The sequence below is a fragment of the Lampris incognitus genome, chromosome 4, assembly GCF_029633865.1.
Source record: "Lampris incognitus isolate fLamInc1 chromosome 4, fLamInc1.hap2, whole genome shotgun sequence".
Taxonomy (NCBI): domain Eukaryota; kingdom Metazoa; phylum Chordata; class Actinopteri; order Lampriformes; family Lampridae; genus Lampris; species Lampris incognitus.
This window is the reverse complement of record NC_079214.1, coordinates 53186384-53206711: the sequence shown is the minus strand read 5'-3', so window position 1 is coordinate 53206711 and position 20328 is coordinate 53186384. Positions and strand designations below refer to the sequence as shown.

At 43.5% G+C, this 20328-nt stretch overlaps 1 protein-coding gene across 1 annotated transcript in view; it reads right to left on the bottom strand.

The window, feature by feature from the left end:
* adcy7 (adenylate cyclase 7) overlaps positions 1 to 20328 on the bottom strand; it is a 127195-nt gene that overhangs the window by 5685 nt on the left and 101182 nt on the right. The window contains exons 8-25 of the mRNA XM_056278328.1: positions 19608 to 19719; positions 19006 to 19133; positions 17512 to 17670; positions 15951 to 16083; positions 14987 to 15175; positions 13996 to 14039; positions 12048 to 12107; positions 10867 to 10944; positions 10649 to 10718; positions 10212 to 10309; positions 8940 to 9024; positions 8077 to 8214; positions 7817 to 7924; positions 7019 to 7212; positions 5710 to 5821; positions 3001 to 3159; positions 1100 to 1246; positions 740 to 847 (exon numbers count right to left, since the gene is read on the bottom strand). Of these exons, the coding sequence (XP_056134303.1) occupies positions 740 to 847; positions 1100 to 1246; positions 3001 to 3159; positions 5710 to 5821; positions 7019 to 7212; positions 7817 to 7924; positions 8077 to 8214; positions 8940 to 9024; positions 10212 to 10309; positions 10649 to 10718; positions 10867 to 10944; positions 12048 to 12107; positions 13996 to 14039; positions 14987 to 15175; positions 15951 to 16083; positions 17512 to 17670; positions 19006 to 19133; positions 19608 to 19719 (2122 nt within the window). The remainder of the gene's footprint in view (positions 1 to 739; positions 848 to 1099; positions 1247 to 3000; positions 3160 to 5709; positions 5822 to 7018; positions 7213 to 7816; positions 7925 to 8076; positions 8215 to 8939; positions 9025 to 10211; positions 10310 to 10648; positions 10719 to 10866; positions 10945 to 12047; positions 12108 to 13995; positions 14040 to 14986; positions 15176 to 15950; positions 16084 to 17511; positions 17671 to 19005; positions 19134 to 19607; positions 19720 to 20328) is intronic.

Here is a 20328-nt window from a genome sequence, read left to right as displayed (position 1 = left end):
ACAAACAAAAGATGATCGTTTTATGTTTTGGCGTTTGACATGAGTCACTTAAAAGTGTACATTCAGGTAATTACAAAGGATTAGACATAGGTTTCGGAAGAAGTGGCTTCTGGTTGCCACACCTAATATGTAAATCCAAGGAAAATTAACCATGTACTTGACACATTGACATTAAAGTTTATGTAAGACTGCATGACATGCATGAATTGCCACATGATGTTTGGATGTGTCTTGTAAACCAATACTGGTCACAGTAATTTGCGCTGTTATGCAACTGTACTGTTTATAAGGTTGGGGATACCTGCAGTCGGCTGAGGAGCAATGGAACGTTTTCCCACTAAATTTGGTGTCCGGATGAACCGATTCAACTTTTCTGAGAATATTGGTTGCACTACTGGAGTGCACTGCAGTGAAATAAAATCACTTCTCGTAAGGTTTCCATCACTGTATTTGCTGGATTGCTGAGATTTACTACATTGTGGTCCTGTCCAGCTCAGTGGCTGAAGCATGGCACTCATATTGCTAGGGTTCAAAGTTTGAAAGCCACCTTTAAATGCCCTTGCTGGAATGTTTTGTGCTGAAAACTTGTATGTTCAAAATATCATAAATCCTTTTAGATAAACCCACCTACCAAAGGGCAGAGGTTAAACATTAAACAACATCAGAGAAACTGCAGGTAAACCCAACCCGTCTGGATAAAACAAGAACAAACAATTGGATTGTAAGTCCCGTGCTCTACCTGGTTATTCTCCTGACCAGGGGTCCCACTGAGCCCAGCAGCAGCCATGTAAGTGCTGCCGATCGTCTTGATCTTCTCCACGCCACTGAACTTCGGCTTGGATAGAAGCTGTTGGGCAAAACAAATAAAACAAAAACATAATCACACATACACTTAAACTTACTTACACTTAGTACTATTTACATTCTTGGCATTTGGGCAAACACAGCACATGTTTCTGTCATGGTTAATAGAGACTTGCGAGGCATAGAAATGTAATCTGATCAGGAATGGTACAACAGAGACTTATTAAGGAAAAAACAAAGAGCGGGGAGGAATGGTGCAAAATGTTTTTCTTTTCCTTCAACTTTTTCTACTGACCTCATCAAAGTCAGCAATGATCTCGTTGAGCAGCCTGAGGCATTCCAGACCCTCCTTGTTGATGTCACATTCGGTGTAAAACTCTTTAAAATCAGGTACCGAGGCGAACATCACACAGACACAGTTGTAGGACTTGTAGTACAGATCCTATGTGACAAAGGGCAAAACACAGAGAGGTGAAGTAAGTGTCGACAGCAGGGAGGATTTCAGGGTTATTAGTTGGAGGTGGAGACAAGCTATTCATGACTCAGGTGGACGATGAACAAGTTCACTATGCTGAAAGAAGCACTGAAACAAAGGCGTCAGAGCGGAGTGGCACTTTTTTTGGGGGGGGATTTCCCCCCCCTTTTTCTTCCAAATTGTACCTGTCCAATTACCCCACGCTGCTCCACCCCCTCTGCCAATCCAGGGAGGGCTGCAGACTACCACATGCCTCCTCCGATACATGTGGAGTCGCCAGCCGCTTCTTTTCACCTGACAGTAAGGAGTTTCACCAGGGGGACGTAGCGCATAGGAGGATCACGCTACCCCCCCCCCCAGTTCCCCCTCCCCCCTGAACAGGCGCCCCGACCGACCAGAGGAGATGCTACTGCAGTGACCAGGACACATCCACATCCAGCTTCCCACCCGCAGACATGGCCAATTGTGTGTGTAGGGACACCCGACCAAGCCAGAGGTAACACAGGGATTTGGACCGGCAATCCCCATGTTGGTAGGCAATGATGAACCTGACTTCTAAAGCATTCACTCACAATCTGCATTTAGTCTCACGTTTAGCTGTACCATCTGAGTAGTTTCGGGAAATCTGTTGTTGCAAGATTTAAAAATGTTCGCTTTTTTTAATTAACATTGTAATCCTCATTGGTAAGAAAATTGACCAAAAAAAATAATAATTCTGCACCCTCCAACATTCTGTCTGAGTGTTTCCCTCATATTTTATCACTTGGTATTGTCCATCAGCTCTCATTTGAGGTAGGATTTCACAGAAACACCAATGCACAAAGATGCAGTTAAGATACGCTGTCACCTTTAACATACTCAAGTCAATATTTCGACAAAAGTTTAACTGTTTCTCATGTGTCAGCTTGCTTTTCTGGGTTTTCAGTTAGCTAAAAACACCATTAAAATGAGCTAACTTTAGCTCTGTTGAACCAGCACAAAAGCATCTATTTCACAATGTTAAGCATCCAATCGGGATTTGATGGAAAATGAATGTAAAGTTGGCTATTTTGTTTGAAAATGTGAAGTCCATATTAGGACTACTTCCAATTACAAACTTAAGACAATGATCCCGCATTGTTCAGTTCACAACACAGTCACACAACTTCGCATCTATGACCCTATGTGCCCTTGTTTTTCTGTTCATTTCAGTCTCTAGGTGTTCTTCAGCACTTCTCTGCACCTGTAGCAGCATTAAAGAGACCACAGAGCGACTCCCTATTGTGGCTGTAGCCTTGTTCCTTTCTTTTTTTATTATGAATTCATAACTACGTTGACCAGTTTGCATCTTATATGGTCTTGACTTCATGTATTTGTGCCACAGTTTATTACTAGCACTTTATCTGGATGTTTCATACAAGGCCAAGAGATTTCCTTTTCCCAAGTTTCAGCCGATAGATTTCCCCACAGGAGGAACTTGTTTCTGTGATTTTGCCACCCATTTGCCACCCAAGCACTGCGCTTCAAGGCCAATTTCACTTCAAGCAAGTAATTTCAAGTCAGTAAACTTGCCAATGACAGCCATTGGAAATGGGATCCCTCATACATAGCACAGAAAAGTTGGACGGAGGAAGAGTTTGAGTCTGAGTTAAAGGGGGATGTGTTAGCCCGACATTTAATCCTCTAACTTGGGTTACCTCGTTTTTATTTCTCATTAAAAAGGAGGTTGACTGGAGCCCCACCTCGTTCTTTTTATTCTCCCCCACAAATAGGGCCGCTACATGGGCCGGCAGCACGTTCTCAAGTAGCAGGCGGTTCAAGTTTTCTCTGGTCTCGATCTCATCCTGCTCTGTGTGGTTCTTGTTCTTCAGCAGGAAGTCCTGGCGGAAGCAGGACTCGTTCTGAGGGAAGAGACGCATGGTGAGAATGTGAGAATGCGAAAAAGGACAAAGGAGAAGAAGAAAAGGAATGATGGATGGGTATACGAACAAAGAAGGAAAGCAACAATAACACTGGGGTGATAATAATCAATTTGGCCTATATGATGCCATTTTGTTACATTTGTGGTATTTCTACAAAGGTGGCTTCCTATCTCATGGCCAATTGACAAACTGAGGACCCATTGGTCTTCCATGTTGCAGTAAAAAGCAACCCTGCAATAGATGATAAATGGAGGAAGAATGCAGCGCAAAAGAGATGATTAAACATGCTATCAAAGATGCAAATAACACACTGGTCATCTCTCTACTACTACTTTCGGCTGCTCCCGTTAGGGGTCGCCACAGCGGATCATCCGTTTCCATTTCTTCCTGTCTTCTGCGTCTTCCTCTGTCACACCAGCCACCTGCATGTCTTCCCTCACCACATCCATAAACCTCCTCTTTGGCCTTCCTCTTCTCCTCTCCCCTGGCAGCTCCATATTCAGCATCCTTCTCCCAATATACTCAGCATCTCTCCTCCACACATGTCCAAGCCATCTCAATCTTGCCTCTCTTGCTTTGTCTCCAAACCGTCCAACCTGAGCGGTCCCTCTAATATAATCGTTCCTAATCCTGTCCTTCTTCGTTACTCCCAGTGAAAATCTTAGCATCTTCAACTCTGCCACCTCCAGCTCCGCCTCCTGTCTTTTCGTCAGTGCCACTGTCTCCAAACCATATAACATAGCTGGTCTCACAACCATCTTGTAAACTTTCCCTTTAACTCTTGCTGGTACCCTTCTGTCGCAAATCACTCCTGACACACTTCTCCATCCACTCCAACCTGCCTGCACTCTCTTTTTCACCTCTCTACTGCACTCCCCGTTACTTTGGACAGTTGACCCCAAGTATTTAAACTCAGATGTCTTTGTCACCTCCACTCCTTGCATCCTGACCATTCCACTGTCCTCTCTCTCATTCACGCATAGGTATTCCGTCTTGCTCTTACTGACTTTCATTCCTCTTCTCTCCAGTGCATACCTCCACCTCTCCAGGCTCTCCTCAACCTGCACCCTACTCTCGCTACAGATCACAATGTCATCCGCGAACATCATCGTCCATGGAGACTCCTGCCTGATCTTGTCCGTCAACCTGTCCATCACCATTGCAAACAAGAAAGGGCTAAGAGCCGATCCTTGATGTAATCCCACCTCCACCTTGAACCCATCCGTCATTCCAACCGCACACCTCACCATTGTCACACTTCCCTCATACGTATCCTGCACCACTCCTACATACTTCTCTGCAACTCCTGACTTCCTCATACAATACCACACCTCCTCTCTCGGTACTCTGTCATAAGCTTTCTCTAAATCTACAAAGACACAATGCAACTCTTTCTGGCCTTCTCTATACTTCTCAATCAACATTCTCAAAGCAAACATCGCATCTGTGGTGCTCTTTCGTGGCATGAACCCATACTGCTGCTCGCTGATCGTCACCTCTCCTCTTAACCTAGCTTCTATTACTCTTTCCCAAATCTTCATGCTGTGGCTGATCAACTTTATACCTCTGTAGTTGTTACAGTTCTGCACATCGCCCTTGTTCTTGAAAATCGGTACCAGTATGCTTCTTCTCCACTCCTCAGGCATCCTCTCACTTTCCAGGATTGTGTTAAACAATCTAGTTAGAAACTCAACTGCCATCTCTCCTAAACATCTCCATGCCTCCACAGGTATGTCATCAGGACCAACTGCCTTTCCATTCTTCATCCTCTTCATAGCTGCCCTCACTTCCTCCTTGCTAATCCGCTGAACTTCCTGATTCACTATCCCTACATCATCCAACCTTCTCTCTCTCTCATTTTCTTCATTCATCAGCCCCTCAAAGTATTCCTTCCACCTTCTTAGCACACTCTCCTCGCTTGTCAGCACATTTCCATCTCTATCCTTGATCGCCCTAACTTGCTGCACATCCTTTGCAGCTTGGTCCCTCTGTCTAGCCAATCGGTACAAGTCCTTTTCTCCTTCCTTAGTGTCTAATCTGTCATACAACTCACCATACGCCTTTTCCTTTGCCACCTCTCTCTTTGCTTTACGCTGCATCTCCTTGTACTCCTGTCTACTTTCTTCATCTCTCTGACTATCCCACTTCTTCTTTGCCAACCTTTTCCTCTGTATAATTTGCTGTACTTCCTCATTCCACCACCAAGTCTCCTTGTCTTCCTTCCTCTGTCCTGATGACACACCAAGTACCTTCCTAGCTGTCTCCCTCACTATTTCTGCAGTGGTTTTCCAGCCATCTGGCAACTCTTCACTACCACCCAGTGCCTGTCATGCTTGTTTCTATTTACCTCCATTGAGATACTAATTCTCATAGTTTCGGAGTCTGATGACACTATTAAACCCTGACAAAACACCAAGAAATGTGGTCTGCTTGCTAGAATGTGTCCCTGTTTTTGTCGTTTTTCTTTTTCTTAGACGTGCTCCTCAATGGCTATGCCAAGTGAGAAGGTCAGAGGAGTGTTATTCTTACCTGTTGTGAGATGATGAGCATGGTAACCAGGAACAGGGTGATATATATGCAGCTCATCACTTGGGGGTGTTTCACCAGGCCAAGCCCCCTAAGGATGGACCCATCTTCAATGCTGTAGCACAAAAGGGGAACACTTTCACTTTCTACCTTTTAATTGATTGGACACGTGTCTGCCATTCTTGCACATGCTCATACAAGGGGGACAAGAATAAACACTGTGCCTATGACACTCAGCCTCTTTACTGATAGCTGCCTGTTGTGTTGGTGACCAAGAAACTACAATTATTCTACTGTTACACTAACTATAAGTCACTCTAGATGGGAGTTTCAGCTCCATGCCAGCTATGTGAGCTGTGGTTTATGAGTTGTGCTGCATTTACCTGGCATAGCCTCCTTCCAAAAAACTGATGAAAGAATAAGAGATGATGTTTTGGGCTCACAATTCATCTCAATGGCATTTCATTATTGAAATGAGATCAAGGTAAAGGAAACAAGAAATCTAAAAGAATACGTATTGGTCAATACTACCCAATACATGGTAAAATGTCTATATTTTTCAACTATTCATATCTCAGACAAATATATATCTCACTCGCATTAAGGGAAAATAGTGCTGGGTGATGAGGAAACTTATTACCATGACAATGACAGTGAATTTTACAGGATATTGACATATACCGCGACATCTGCTTACATATGCAATTTTACCATAATTAAGACTGAAGTTCATCACATTGAACCGTTTGGTAAGGTAAAGTGTAATGTCAAACCACAACTAATTTTCAAATAATACTCCCTAAAATATTTCAGACCCAATTTCAAGAGAAATGTATGGTCCTCAGTTCTCATTAAGGTTAATTCTCATCAGTTTCAATAGTTGTGTATGATATGACAATATCCCAATTTCATCCCAATATAATACCATTGAAAGGCGATAAACAAAAATATTGAACTATTATATTCTTCCTACATTCTGGTCTCCCTCTGTCCTGTTCTCTGTCTGTTCTTAATATACTGTATAGCGTTACAGTGTCTTCTATTTTGTTCCTCTAGCTATGTACAATGTCCTTGGGTTTTATGAAAGGTGCTTTAAAATCTAACATATTATTTCCAGCATTATCATTGTCCAATGCTACGTCAAAGCATTTGTATTTCATTGCCTGTACAGCACAGATACTCCGCAAACCAGCAATTCATCTGACTTTACCTATCTTTGCAAAATACAGTGACAGACAAAGTGGTTCAAACTGAGGGGGCTACCATGCCTAAAAGTCCCCAGACAGGATTTTCTACCAGTATTTAGTCCCACCTGCTGCTGTTCCAGTCAGCGATCCCAGCATAGAGGACATTCCCGTAGGTGATGAAGAGCCTCCTCTTAGAGCTGAGGATGATGATGTAGTAAGCCGTGGAAGCCACGGTGAGGAAGAGCACCTTGAGCTCGAAGCTCACCCTCAGGAAGACTCCACAGGCAATGAGAGAGAGGATACAGCTGTACACAGAGTACTAGGAGGAAAGAGAAAAAGAAGGAATATGAATTAACCTGGGGTCAAATAGCATCTCAAGGCACCTTTTCATGGACAGCTGGATGTACACTCTATGTGGCTAAGCTGGGGAATGCATCAGAGGCAAATGGAAGTTTTTGAGTTTGAATATTAAGCGTGAGTAACCTTAACATTAATGCGACATTATGAATCATCAGTGGGCCCCTGCACAATGGAGGACCTGGAATATGCTTATAGTGAATATAAAGCATATTTCAAACAGTGCTTCAAACAGTGACCTCTTTTAAGTGGGTTTTGCTGCGCCTTTCCATTTCTTGTGTTATTAGGATGTGGCAGACCTCACTGAGTTGATACCCCATGCAAATAAAAACATACCGGGTGCAGAATTTCAAAAGGTACCAGGACACTTGAGCTTGATCATAAATCATCCTTTCATCGCAACCCATATAGTCTTTCATCTGGGTGTCAGTTTGCATTTGAAGAACAGCCCAAATAACTTGCAAATATTATTTGCTTCTATTACAACAGGACTAATATTTGTAATTAATGAATGGATTTGTGAACATTCAAAATAACCGTTTGTGTTGACTCCAGCGTACACTTACAGGCAGGTAGAAGAGGCCTTCATCTGATTTCAGCTCGCCGGAGACATTTGTGTTAAGCAGGCGAGGACTATCGCCGGAACATTCTGTCAAACAGGGCTCTATGAAGCACTGGAAGAAGACCAAAGCATTTGAATGACAGGAGACCACAGGGCGTGGGGCCTTTGAAGTCTGGCATGTCAGCTATGATGTGCAGTGCAATTATAAATAGCAGAGCAAGAGCGGGCATTCTCTCATCACTCAACACGACCACGTACTCTTACCAGGTTAAACACTGCCAGTATGACGATGACCGCAGTGGTGACGGCGGCCAGGGGGAGGCGCACACACGGACGCTTCACCACCGCCTCCGACACCGCGGGGAGCCACTGACAGCTGGACAGCTTCTCTGGAAACAAGCGCTGGAGAGGATGAGGTAACAATAGAGAAGAGAGGAAGAAAAAAAAAGCGGATCAAACAGGTATGAGGAGGGTGACGCTACAGTCATCCAGACGTGTGACTGACTCCGTTAGCACCGGCTATTTTCAGAGAAGGAATCCGCCTGAGTGAAGATCACACTGCATGTCTGCACGGACTGAATGGAGGGGAGGTAGTGTGTACAGTGAGTCACCTATTGAAGGCTATAGGGCCCAGTAAATGGAAAGAATAGCATCCATAACTTGGAGGAAAGCATTTTTCCCACTCCTACACTGCCTAATTCTGCCACATGCACAGATACACACACACACTAAAGAAACACTCCTTTCACCCTATGTTTATTAATAGCCTTTAAACAACGTCATTTTTGTCTGTATACACTGTCTGACCTGAACCCTTTAACAAGAGGCTGTTTGTAATTTTCATGATCTGAGAATTTAAGCTTATTCTAGCTGTGAGATGCTCTGCTGGATATGAGTGTTTTCCTGTCCTACACCCACCCACCCACACCTAAACACAAGTGCGTGTGCGCAAACACAAACACACACACACACACACACACACACGCACACACACACCATTACAGGCAGCCAGTCATAATGGTAGTGTGCAGGAAATTTTCCTACCCCTGTCGTCATTGTATCCCATTTTAGATAGCAGCCTCGGCTGAATGTCTAATTTTTGGTGCAAATGCTGAACTTCTACTGACCTGCAGGTGACCAGTGAAACAGACAGCCAAAGTCAGCAGGAGAACACAGGCCAGCACTCCAAATGATATCCCCAGCATCTCAGGACTGATGGACACATCACAAATTAGCATCCTTACATTTTTTTTCCACAAATGTAATAATTATTTATGTACGACAACAACACTGGCATGGCCAGTGTGTTTTTGGCTATTTCTGAGGCATCTTCATATTGATGTTGTGGAATTGTATTTCTGAATTTGTGAATGTTGAAACGACTTGTTGCAAATAAAATCCCCAATAACTCAGGCTTACAGGACAATGATGAAGAAGAGGGCGATACAAATTGACAGCCATGGTTTTGCTTTCTTATATGCACAGTGAAGTTGCATTGCTTGACAATGATGCTCAAGGGAGAGGAATTTAAACTGTATTCTTGGATTACTAGATCATTAGTACATGTAAGGTATAGGTAGGCACAAAAAGAATGAATTAATAAGTACATAGGAAACAATATTTCTCTTCTTTTTGTGGAGTTTCTTTCCCCCTTTTTCACCAAGTTGTACTTGGCCAAATGCCCCACTCTTCTGAGCCGTCCCGGTCGCTGCTCTACCCCCTCTGCCCATCTGGGGAGGGCCGCAGACTACCACATACTTCCTCCGGTGAGTCACCAGCCGCTTCTTTTCACCTGACAGTGTGGAGTTTCGCCAGGGGGACGTAGCGTGTGGGAGGATCATGCTGTTCCCCCTTGAATAGGCGCCCCAACCAACCAGAGGAGGTGCTAGTGCAGTGACCAGGACACATACCCACATCCGGCTTCCCACCCACAGACACTGCCAATTGTGTGTAGGGACACCCAACCAAGCCGGAGGTAACACGGGGATTTGAACTGGCGATCCCCATGTTGGTAGGCAACGGAATAGACCGCTACGCCACCCTGACGCCCCCAATATTTCTCTTCTATACAGAAGCCATGTGGGCCCTTAGAGCCTATGTGATTGCACTAGGTCAGTTTGATTTGATAGGATGCCACATGTACACTGTAGAAGATAGAGCACAGGTACATAAGTCGTCGTATAAAACATAAGAAAGCAAAACAAAAAATTTCTATAGAGAATCTATGGATTCTAGTGATAGAAATATGTTAACATAAATATACAGATTTAAAGATTTACAAACTTACAGATCTAAATAATATTGCAACAAGATGTAAAAAATTGGGGAAGCCTTCCAAAACATCATCTTGATCTCAGAAGGAGAGAAAAAAAATGAAAGAAATGTTTGGTTGTACTCACTTGTTTGTGACAAACATCTGAACCATGAAGATACAGAGGAAGATGAGGGCGGCACAGCCGACATAGTGTTTAAACATGGGCAAGTCCAAGGCTCGATACTTGGTAAAGGGTAAAAAGAGACCAGCTTGAATTGAGATATATCTGATCATTTAAGGAACATGTGGATGTTTAAATGATTATTGACAGGTGGAACATTTATTCTTGTTTTCTCTCTCTAGTTGCAATCAAACATGTTTTAATCTGGATAATTCAAGCACATTATTGTGTGTACTAAAGCACCTTAAACCAAACTCCAAACTGTTGGACTTTAAATTTAATGCTTAACAACTTGGGCCTGAAGCAGAGTTAACACCAATGAATGTAAGACATTTTCTCAAGCTTTCTTCACAAAGAGCCACATGAAGAACTCTAGACTTGCAGATTTGGCATATACGAACCTGTTTCTCCAAATCTTTCTTTGGAAACCACAGAGATAAGTTCCTTGTCTCCTCAGACTTAGACCACTGCCTGAAGGCAAAAGAGGAGAGATGAAGAGATTAAGTGGATAAATAAAAAGAAAGAAAGGAAGAAGGAAAGACTGATAAAGGAGGCATACAGGGAGCGTGTCTGTTTGACTTATTACTGTACATAAAACTGGGGCAGCTGCATAACGTACTTGCTGCTGAGCTCATCAATGGTGGTGGTCATCTCATTGTGCAGCTCCTCATCAAACTTGCTCTTCTGGGACTTGTTCCTGCACCGGAAAGCACAGAGACAATTAGGTTGAAGTGGGTCAACAGACAATCAGACACACAAAGACTGACCAGGACGGATGCTGGAAAACTAGACAGGGTCATGCAGGTTGTTCAGGACCAGTTACGCTCTACGTGGAGGTAACTGGTTAAGGTCATTTGGAGCATTAGTGGGGAAGGAGAGGGAGAGACAGAGAGAGACAGCGTATGCCCGTGAGAGGACTAGGGTGTGTGTGCCGGATGCAGGATGCTGTGTGTTAGCTGAACTCTGGGGGATTCGGCAGGAGTGCTTCTGCCATGTCCCTGCTTGGTAACACACACACACACACACACACACACACACACACACACACACACACACACACACACACACACACACACACACACACACACACACACACACACACACACACACACACTTTCAGGAAGGAAGCACACACGCACATGTTAAACCATGCACCACACTTACATAAACACTCACAATCTTCAATCAGTGATGGATATTTAGAAAGGCGAGTCATTCCACTAACGTCGCAAGCCAGACTTAAATCACTAACAGTGAATGCAGCCTTACAGAGGTCATTTGAGCACTGGTGCTCCCCTGTTATACAGAAGAGGTTGTTTTAGACAGGAATAAAACAGTGACAGGAGAACAGCCGTACCAGGGTTAGTGTTCAAACAGCAAGGCTCTCCACTGAGGCAGTGGTTCTTAACCTGACAGATGGGGGCCGTGGCTAATTTAATGGGTGTGTGTGTGTGTGTGTGTGTGTGTGTGTGTGTGTGTGTGTGTGTGTGTGTGTGTGTGTGTGTGTGTGTGTGCGAAATAGTACATTTAATGTGCAAAAATACACACTATTATGATTATGTGTTATGTCTTTACTTTTGGCAATACGTGGCAATCCCTTGTGAAATAATAAGTTTGTCAGGCCTGGGAGCTCTTCCCAAAATATAACGATTAAAAAAAAGGGGGAAATTAAAATGGTTTGATGTCAAATTTCATCATCACTTTGGGGTTTTTTTTTTTTTCGTTGTCGCAAGTCAAAACGGTTGAGAACGACTGCACTGAGGAACAGAGGACCTTGCGAGCCAGGGAGGTCCCACTCACTTAGAGCTGTTGAACGGAGGAGCAGGAAAGGAGAAGGGCTCCTCTAGAGACTCATCAAGGCTGTCAGGGACCAACCGTAAGACACACACACACACACACACACACACACACGCACACATAAAAAAACAATCATCACAACAAAGGAGCGGGGGAACCAAAAGAGGCCTCGAACCACATTAAACATCACAACCAAAAACAGAACTCACAAAAAAAAATAAATAAAAATCTACGTCAGATCCACATTTGCAGACACAAACGGCTGTGTCTATAGTGAGGGAGACTTTTTACAATGAGGGAGGATGAGGATGTTGCACTTTCCCCAGCTGTCTATGGTTATGCAGGGCAGGGAAGTGAGGGAAATGTTTACTATGTGTTTATTTAGGCTGATGGAAAGCTCAGTGATCCCACTGGAAAGCAGGAATCCTCAGCCATGTGAGCACAGCACTCCTAAACGCTCCCTTGCTAACGAGTCATAATGCATCCGTTTCCTGCCAAGCATCTTCATCAGCGAGGTGGGGCAGACCCGTGGGCATGCGATCACAGGTTTAACATTAGAGAATTCAATCTTAAGCGGGGGTTTTTCCTCATAGACACTGCAGGCCTCAATTCTCTTTAATGTCGAGCTGAGAAGTCTGTAAAATACCCGCGACTTCTGTTTTTTCGAAGGTAATTTCCTAATTTCCTTGTACTGTCTACTGGTTCTCATTAAAGCAGCGCAGCTTTAATGAGAAACACGGGAGAAAAGAACACTTCCACGCTAACACGGATGGCCTAACAAAAAAACTAATGTACATTTTTACAATATTTACACAATGTTGCATAACATGCGGGTTGGCATATGAGTAATGTAATATTTACACAACCTGTGAACAGATGCCAGTTACAAATTGGAGGGTCTTGAACAAGAGCTGCTTTTATTGCACACGAGCATGTCAAAGTACCGTTGACACAAACACCAGAACCAGTTAACTGTTCACTCATCTCACGTTTCATTGAGCAAGAGCGTCCACAAATGACTGAAACGTAAAGTGTAAATGTGACATTTAGCAACGTTAAAAACAAAAAAATCTGTGACATCACATGAGTCCTCTCACATAATGTATGCGGTGTATGACTATGTACACCGGCGGTCACCATCCTTGGCAAAAACGTGGCACATGGGTTGCAGCTGAAGCAGTTATTAGGGTTGTGAATGTGAGTATTTGTGGATTTTTTTTTTTTTGGATTTTTCCCCTTTTACTCCCCAATTCCGAGCTGTCCTGGTCTCTGCTCCACCCCCTCTGCCGAGCCGGGGAGGGCTGCAGACTACCACATGCCTCCTCCGATACATCTGGAGTCACCAGCCGCTTCTTTTCACTTGACAGTGAGGAGTTTCTCCAGGGGGATGTGGCACATGGGAGGATCCTGCTATTCCCCCCAGTTCCCGCTCCTTGACGAACAGGCGCCCTGACCGACCAGAGGAGGCGCTAGTGCAGTGACCAGGACACATACCCACATCTGGCTTCCCACCCGCAGACACGGCCAATTGTATCTGTAGGGACGCCCGACCAAGCCGGAGGTAACACGGGGATTCAAACCGCTGATCCCTGTGTTGGTAGCCAACGGAATAGACCACCACACCACCCTGATGCTGCAGATTGTTGAATACCTTAAGCAGCAAGGAATATGTGGGTAAAAACAGTAAATGAAAAGGCACAACCCCTTTCCTTCAATAGCTACCGCTAAAGTGTTGTTGAGCAAGGCATTTAGGATAATTGCTCCAGCGACATTGTTCACAGGGTCGATGTACTCATTTTCCAATTGTGATTGAATACTGAATGTGAAGCAGGTTGTTGCAGAGAGCTTTGTCAACTTAGCCTGATAAATAAAAGCCTGAAAAAAACCATGACACCAATGGACTTGAATGCATGAGTTGACTGTTTTCTTTCGAGCGTGGACCCGTCCTTACCTTTCAGTGATCTTAGAACAAGGCACCGATCGCAAAGGAATGTCCTGCAAAAGACAAGAAACAAATACCCATGAGATGACGTGAGATTTCAAGGAGTTGGAACAAGACAAACGTATTCGCGTTTTCAAATTTGCAGAATACAGCTTTACCTGCCCTCTTGTGAATCTTTCTAATCTAATTTCATTGGGTACATCATAGCTAGTGGTCTTGTATTTTTTCTCCCCTTTTCTCCCCAATCGTACTTGGCCAATTACCCTATTTTCTGAGTCGTCCGGGTTGCTGCTCCACCCCCTCTGCCGATCCAGGGAGGGCTGCAGACTACCACATGCTTCCTTCGATACATGTGGAGTTGCCAGCCGCTTCTTTTCACCTGACGGTGAGGAGTTTTGCCAGGGGGACGTAGCACGTGGGAGGATCACGCTATCCCCCCCAGTTCCCCCTACCCCCCAAACTGGCGCCCCGACCGACCAGAAGAGGTGCTAGTGCAGCAACTAGGACACATAACCACATCTGGCTTCCCACCCGCAGTCACGGCCAATTGTGTCTGTAGGGATGCCCAACCAAGCCGGAGGTAACACGGGAATTTGAACCAGCGAGCCCCGTGTTGGTAGGCAAAGGAATAGACAACTATGCTACCTGGTCGCCCCCTAGTGGTATCGCAGTGATAAAGATATGAAAATTGCTTCTTCTCAAGAAAATGTTTAATTAGTGAACAATATCTCATAAACCAAACTGTAGTGGCAATTATAGAAGCCCATCTCCATTAACCAATACTGCTGCTATCCGACATCAGCACTGCAGGAAAAAAATCTTTCAATCAAGTATTTATCATACCATTCATTCTAACTTACAATGGGTTGGAAAAATGCAAAACTATTTTGGCAACAGTTGCTCATCAATATGAAATATCCCTGCAAACAGCAAAAATGGTTTCTGCCCCCCAACGTGTCTACACTTGCACTGATAGTTTCAGAGTGTATGAAGTGCTCACCTTGCAGCGAGACTTGCCATTGACCATGGTGTCTGTGGTGAAGCCCTCTCGATTCTGCAGGTGGGCAAAGGGTTTGACGGCCCCCCACGACTCCAGGTAACGGGTCATACGAACAGATGCCCGCATCTTCAGACCATCGTTCACCCGTGGTTTAGGCATACTGCGGCTGTTCAGCGATTGGTCTTTTGACTGAAAACAAACACAAAGACATTTTTACAGTTAGCTGGAAGTCTTATCCATGGCAGTGTGGCCAGCAAGTGCCATAGTAACAGCTAAAATTCCCATACAGTCAGTATTATGAACAACCAATAATGTGGGATGTAAACATATTTCTTTGTTTCTGATGGTCATGTGTGATATACAAAAGCTGCTGCAAAAAGGAATAAGACACAGAACGGCACCAGGCCAGCGTTTAGCAAAGACGACTCTATTCTGACTACTCAAATGCCTTAAGATGACTCTGAACTTCAGAGATCCTATATTTTCCAGGTTTTTAGCAATTCTGTGTAATTCTAAGAGGTCTATACATCTTAAGTTATTGAAGTTTTTCTTAAAAAAAATCTAATCTAATTCTCTGATTGGTTATCCAGCACCTCTTTCTCCTCTCAGACTGAATAAGACATTTTCTGTGATCATAATACATGTTTTCATTCACTGTCCAGATGGGAAGTTTTACTGCTGAATCATATGATTTGTCATCACATAACTATAATTTTATACTCCTAACTTAATGAAAAGACTAGGCAAACCCTGTTATCTAAAATATAATACCTCTAATATCAACCTAATCTGCTCTTATACAAGTGATCTTTTGTTTGATAGTAGTCGTCTGTCCATTTGTTTTATTACAGGTTAAATGTCTAAATATGGAATGAATAAGAATAAATCTCCTAAATTTTCAAGTACTAGTGATGTTTAGTTTGGTATATATGTCACAAAGAGATAGAGCTGGCAGGTGGCTTACCCGTGGATCGATTACCAGGTATGTTTTGATATTGAGCTCCTTCAGGTAAGCGTCCCTTTGATGGCCATTGCCTTCCTCTACCTCATAAGCCTTGTTTAGATGCTTAAGGGTAGCCTCAGTGATGTGGACACGCCTGGCCGACAGAAAGAGAAAGAATGACAAAAGAAATGAACTAAATCCCTCATGTGACAAATGATAAAACTATCAGTCAAGATAATTCACTCAGCCACTTGATTTTTCTTTCTTTTTTTTGGATTTCCCCCCCTTTTTCTGTCCAATTGTATCCGGCCAATTACTTTCCCCACTCTTCCGAGTCATCGCCGTCACTGCTCCAACCCCTCCGCTGATCCGAGGAGTGCTGCAGACATGCCTCCTCTGATCCATGCGGAGTCGCCAGCCATTTTTTTTCATCTGACAGTGCAGAGTTTCACCAGGGGGACATAGTGTGTGGGAGGATCACACTATTCCCACCAGCTCTCCCTCCCCCCCGAACAGGCACCCGACTGACCGAGGAGGCGCTAGTGCAGCGACCAGGACACATACCCAAATCCAGCTTTCCACCCGCAGACACGGCCAATTGTGCCTGTAGGGACACCCGACCAAGCCGGAGGTAACACGGGGATTTTTTCCCCCCACTTTTTCTCCCCAGTTGTACCCATCCAATTACCCCATTCTTCCGAGCCGTGCCGGTCACTGGTCCACCCTCTGTGCCAGTCCAGGGAGGGTTGCAGACTACCACATGTCTCCTCTGATACATGCAGAGTCGCCAGCCGCTTCTTTTCACCTGACAGTGAGGAGTTTCGCCAGGGGGACGTAGCGTGTGGGAGGGTCACACTATTCCCCCCAGTTCCCCCTCCCCCCTGAACAGGCGCCCCAACAGACCAAAGGAGGCACTAGTGCAGCGACCAGAACACATATCCACATCCGGCTTTCCACCCACAGACATGGCCAATTGTGTCTGTAGGGACGCCCGACCAAGCCGGAGGTAAAATAGGGATTCGAACCAGCGATCCCCGTGTTGGTAGTCAATGGAATAGACTGCCACACTACCCGGATGCCCCAGCCACTTGATTTATTCCATTAAGATGGAATAAATCAGTTACTAGTGGCACCGCTACATGTTTTGGTAAGCTGCTCTGCTCAACTGAAATGCATGAAATTTTTCTTCCCTTTCTGTTTATGTGTAATTCTCTCTCTTTTTTTAAGCCTTAACAATACTAACTTTAACCAGTTTAAATGAAAAAATTATCACCTGTCACAAATTTAACAAAGTACAATTTGTATTAAATAGCATGAATGCATACATGTCATTTATGACACAGCATTCAATCTTTAAGCTCTGACAAAATCATTGCTGCTATAAAAACTATGCACACACACACACACACACACTCACTCACTCACTCCACACAAACACACACACACACACACACACACACACACACACACACACACACACACACACACACACACACACACACACACACACACACACACACACAAAATGGATATAGCAATTTTCAAATAGAGCTCTTTATGGGCAAGCAATCCAAACACCTACCCTGGGAGACCTCCTGACTCCATGTGATTGGCCAGAGTGACATCATGTGACCACACATCAAATTGCCACTTGCGTAAGCCAATTACTCCACACAGCACGTTGCCAGAATGTACACCCACCCTCATATTGATGTCCACACCTGTCGCCTCCCGCACCTGCCTGGAAAAGATGGTTACAACATGGTTAAAGCTATCTGCTGTTGATGTTTCCTTTCTCTGCAGAGATGACAGGACTTATATGCACAGAATACTGAAGGCTGACTGGAATGAAATATAATCGACTGTCCAAAGAGGAATTTACCGTTCAGGGGCAAATAGGTCTGTACAACAGAACACAACAACAACAAACAAACTCCTGTACATTTACTGTACTCTGCAACTGAAATGATTCTGATTTGCGATCTCATAGTAGTTCTCCTGATTTCCTACGTTAAATGAACTTATTGTAAGTCGCTTTGGATAAAAGCGTTGGCTAAATGACATGTAAAAAAAACTGAAGTAGTTTCCTAAATCTTTTCACCAGAGCACACAGCCGTCTATCACCCAGAACTGATCAACAGATTGTAACACTGCATTCTCAAAGTGAATGCGTGATTTCCTGCACACCTAGTTTGGTACGACAAACATTTTGAGTTATTTTCTGGCACAAACCCCCATATGTTTTGCGATATCACCAAGTGTTTTATTTCCCACCTGATCATTTCTTGTAGCTTGTGTGCAACAAATCTAGTTTACTGCCTTTATAATTGTATGTGTCAACATGAATATATATTACAGCGTTTTTTTTTTCTTATGCGGACACCATCAATGGTGTTGGTAAGAGTGCTCAACAAATGAGGAGCAGAATATTAAGATAGCTGTCTATCTTAATATATATAATACAGTGAGATATATATATATATATACACACACACACACACACACACACACAAACACACACACATACATACAGGTGTTACAAGAAAAGCAACATGAACATGTGTTGCCCTCAACAAGACAAATATGCTGAAAATAAGAAATCCTTTGATAGCTTGCTGTATGGGTAGTACATTAACTGCCTGTTAATGTATTTGATGAACAAAAAAACATGATGGAACTGTAAATGGCTTCAAGGTGGAAGAACTGGTCTCTCTTGATGAGACTAAACTGTTCATGATGGATTTCATCACACAGCTGTCTTTGATTTCTTTTGAGCAACATTTAAACAGATTCGGCCTAGAAGCGTGCTGGTTTGATAATGGATGGCTGTTCATTAAAGTGCCTCTACAAAAACCTTCACTATGCTCTCTCTTCTACGTGATTTTGAGAGTATTTTGCCTTTTATAAATCGTGGTTATGTTGTCTCTGCAACTTTCATGATGGCTTGACACTGCTTCAATAGCAGTCTTAATCCCAATGGTCTCAATCCCCACTGACACATTTCCTTAAAGTGTTATGGTAGAAAACAGCCAAGTGCACTAATCTGTGCTGACCTCTACGGCGGCCATGAACTTACTTGATGGCTTCACACATGTCCAGGCCCATCTTCACACAGTTCTTGGCATGCTTGGGGAGTGAGACTGGCAGCCCTGACACACAGTAGTAGCAGTCTCCGAGGATTTTGATTCTCATGCACTCATTTTCCTACAGGGAACGAGATGCGAGAGCAGGAGCAAAAATGCGACATCCTTGTTCAACAAGTTCAATATTTATTTAACCATCTCAAATATTTTCATCTAACCAGGCAAATTAATAAGAGCAAACTTATTTCAAGGAACAACCTGAGGGTGTCCTTGACAGAGGAAGGGATACACGTATACCTATACTGCTACCTGGCAACTAACCAGAACAAGCACAGTATTATCATGTTGGCCTATGAATAGTGCAAATTGACTGTTGACAGGAATAGAGTGTTTTCTTGTTTACCTCTACCAGGGATTATTACAGTTGGTCTTTTAAATTTCAACCAGTGAACATCATTAAACTAATTTCTTTAATAATTAGCCTACAGATGCCACAATTTACTGCAGAATGAGGTACATTTGTAAGCAAAACTTTGAGGTCAGTGTTAAAAGTATTAACAATTAACTTCAGGGAAAGTCGGAATAATAAACTCACCTTGGCAATTTGGTCAAACTTTCCAAACAGTTCATTTAGCATAATGACCAGCTCCTTAGGAGAGCAGTCACTGGCCAACCGGGTGAAGCCGACAATGTCAGCATAGAGGATGCTGAAAAGCAGAAGCAACAAAGTGTTAGAGAAACAGAAGTGGTTGCATTGTTATAACTGGCAATAGCTATGTAGTGAACAAGTTGAAAGGACCGCTGTCACAATTGACTGAATTATATTGACAAGTCATTATAACACTAAATATAAAAACAGAAAATATAATCCTGAATATGACTGCCATTGAATTTATTCTTTACTTTAACCAATGAGCAACCATTCTAATACAATACAGATTCTGGGGGCGAACAGCTTTTTTCTGATTTTGTTCATTTTTCTTTCAAAATTATTCAGTTGAACTAATACCTGGAAAATAAGGCCTTTACAAAACCCACATGAACGTTTCATTCTCAGAACCTATGCTCCCAGAAGTTTTTCACCGACTTTTCTGAGAAATTCATACATTTGTGGCATTCTCTATGCAGGATGAATACTGCAAGAATGATTGCAAGTCGCTGAAAAATCACCCGATATTTGCACTGACAAGAAGTACTGCTAAGTATGAGATGAGCTGATAGTGAGAGTGTGAGACTAAGTGATTCACTTTGGTTCAACCGCACAAGAGATAGCCATGGACATTTCCGGCACTCATAAGATCTAAAGAGGATGGAAA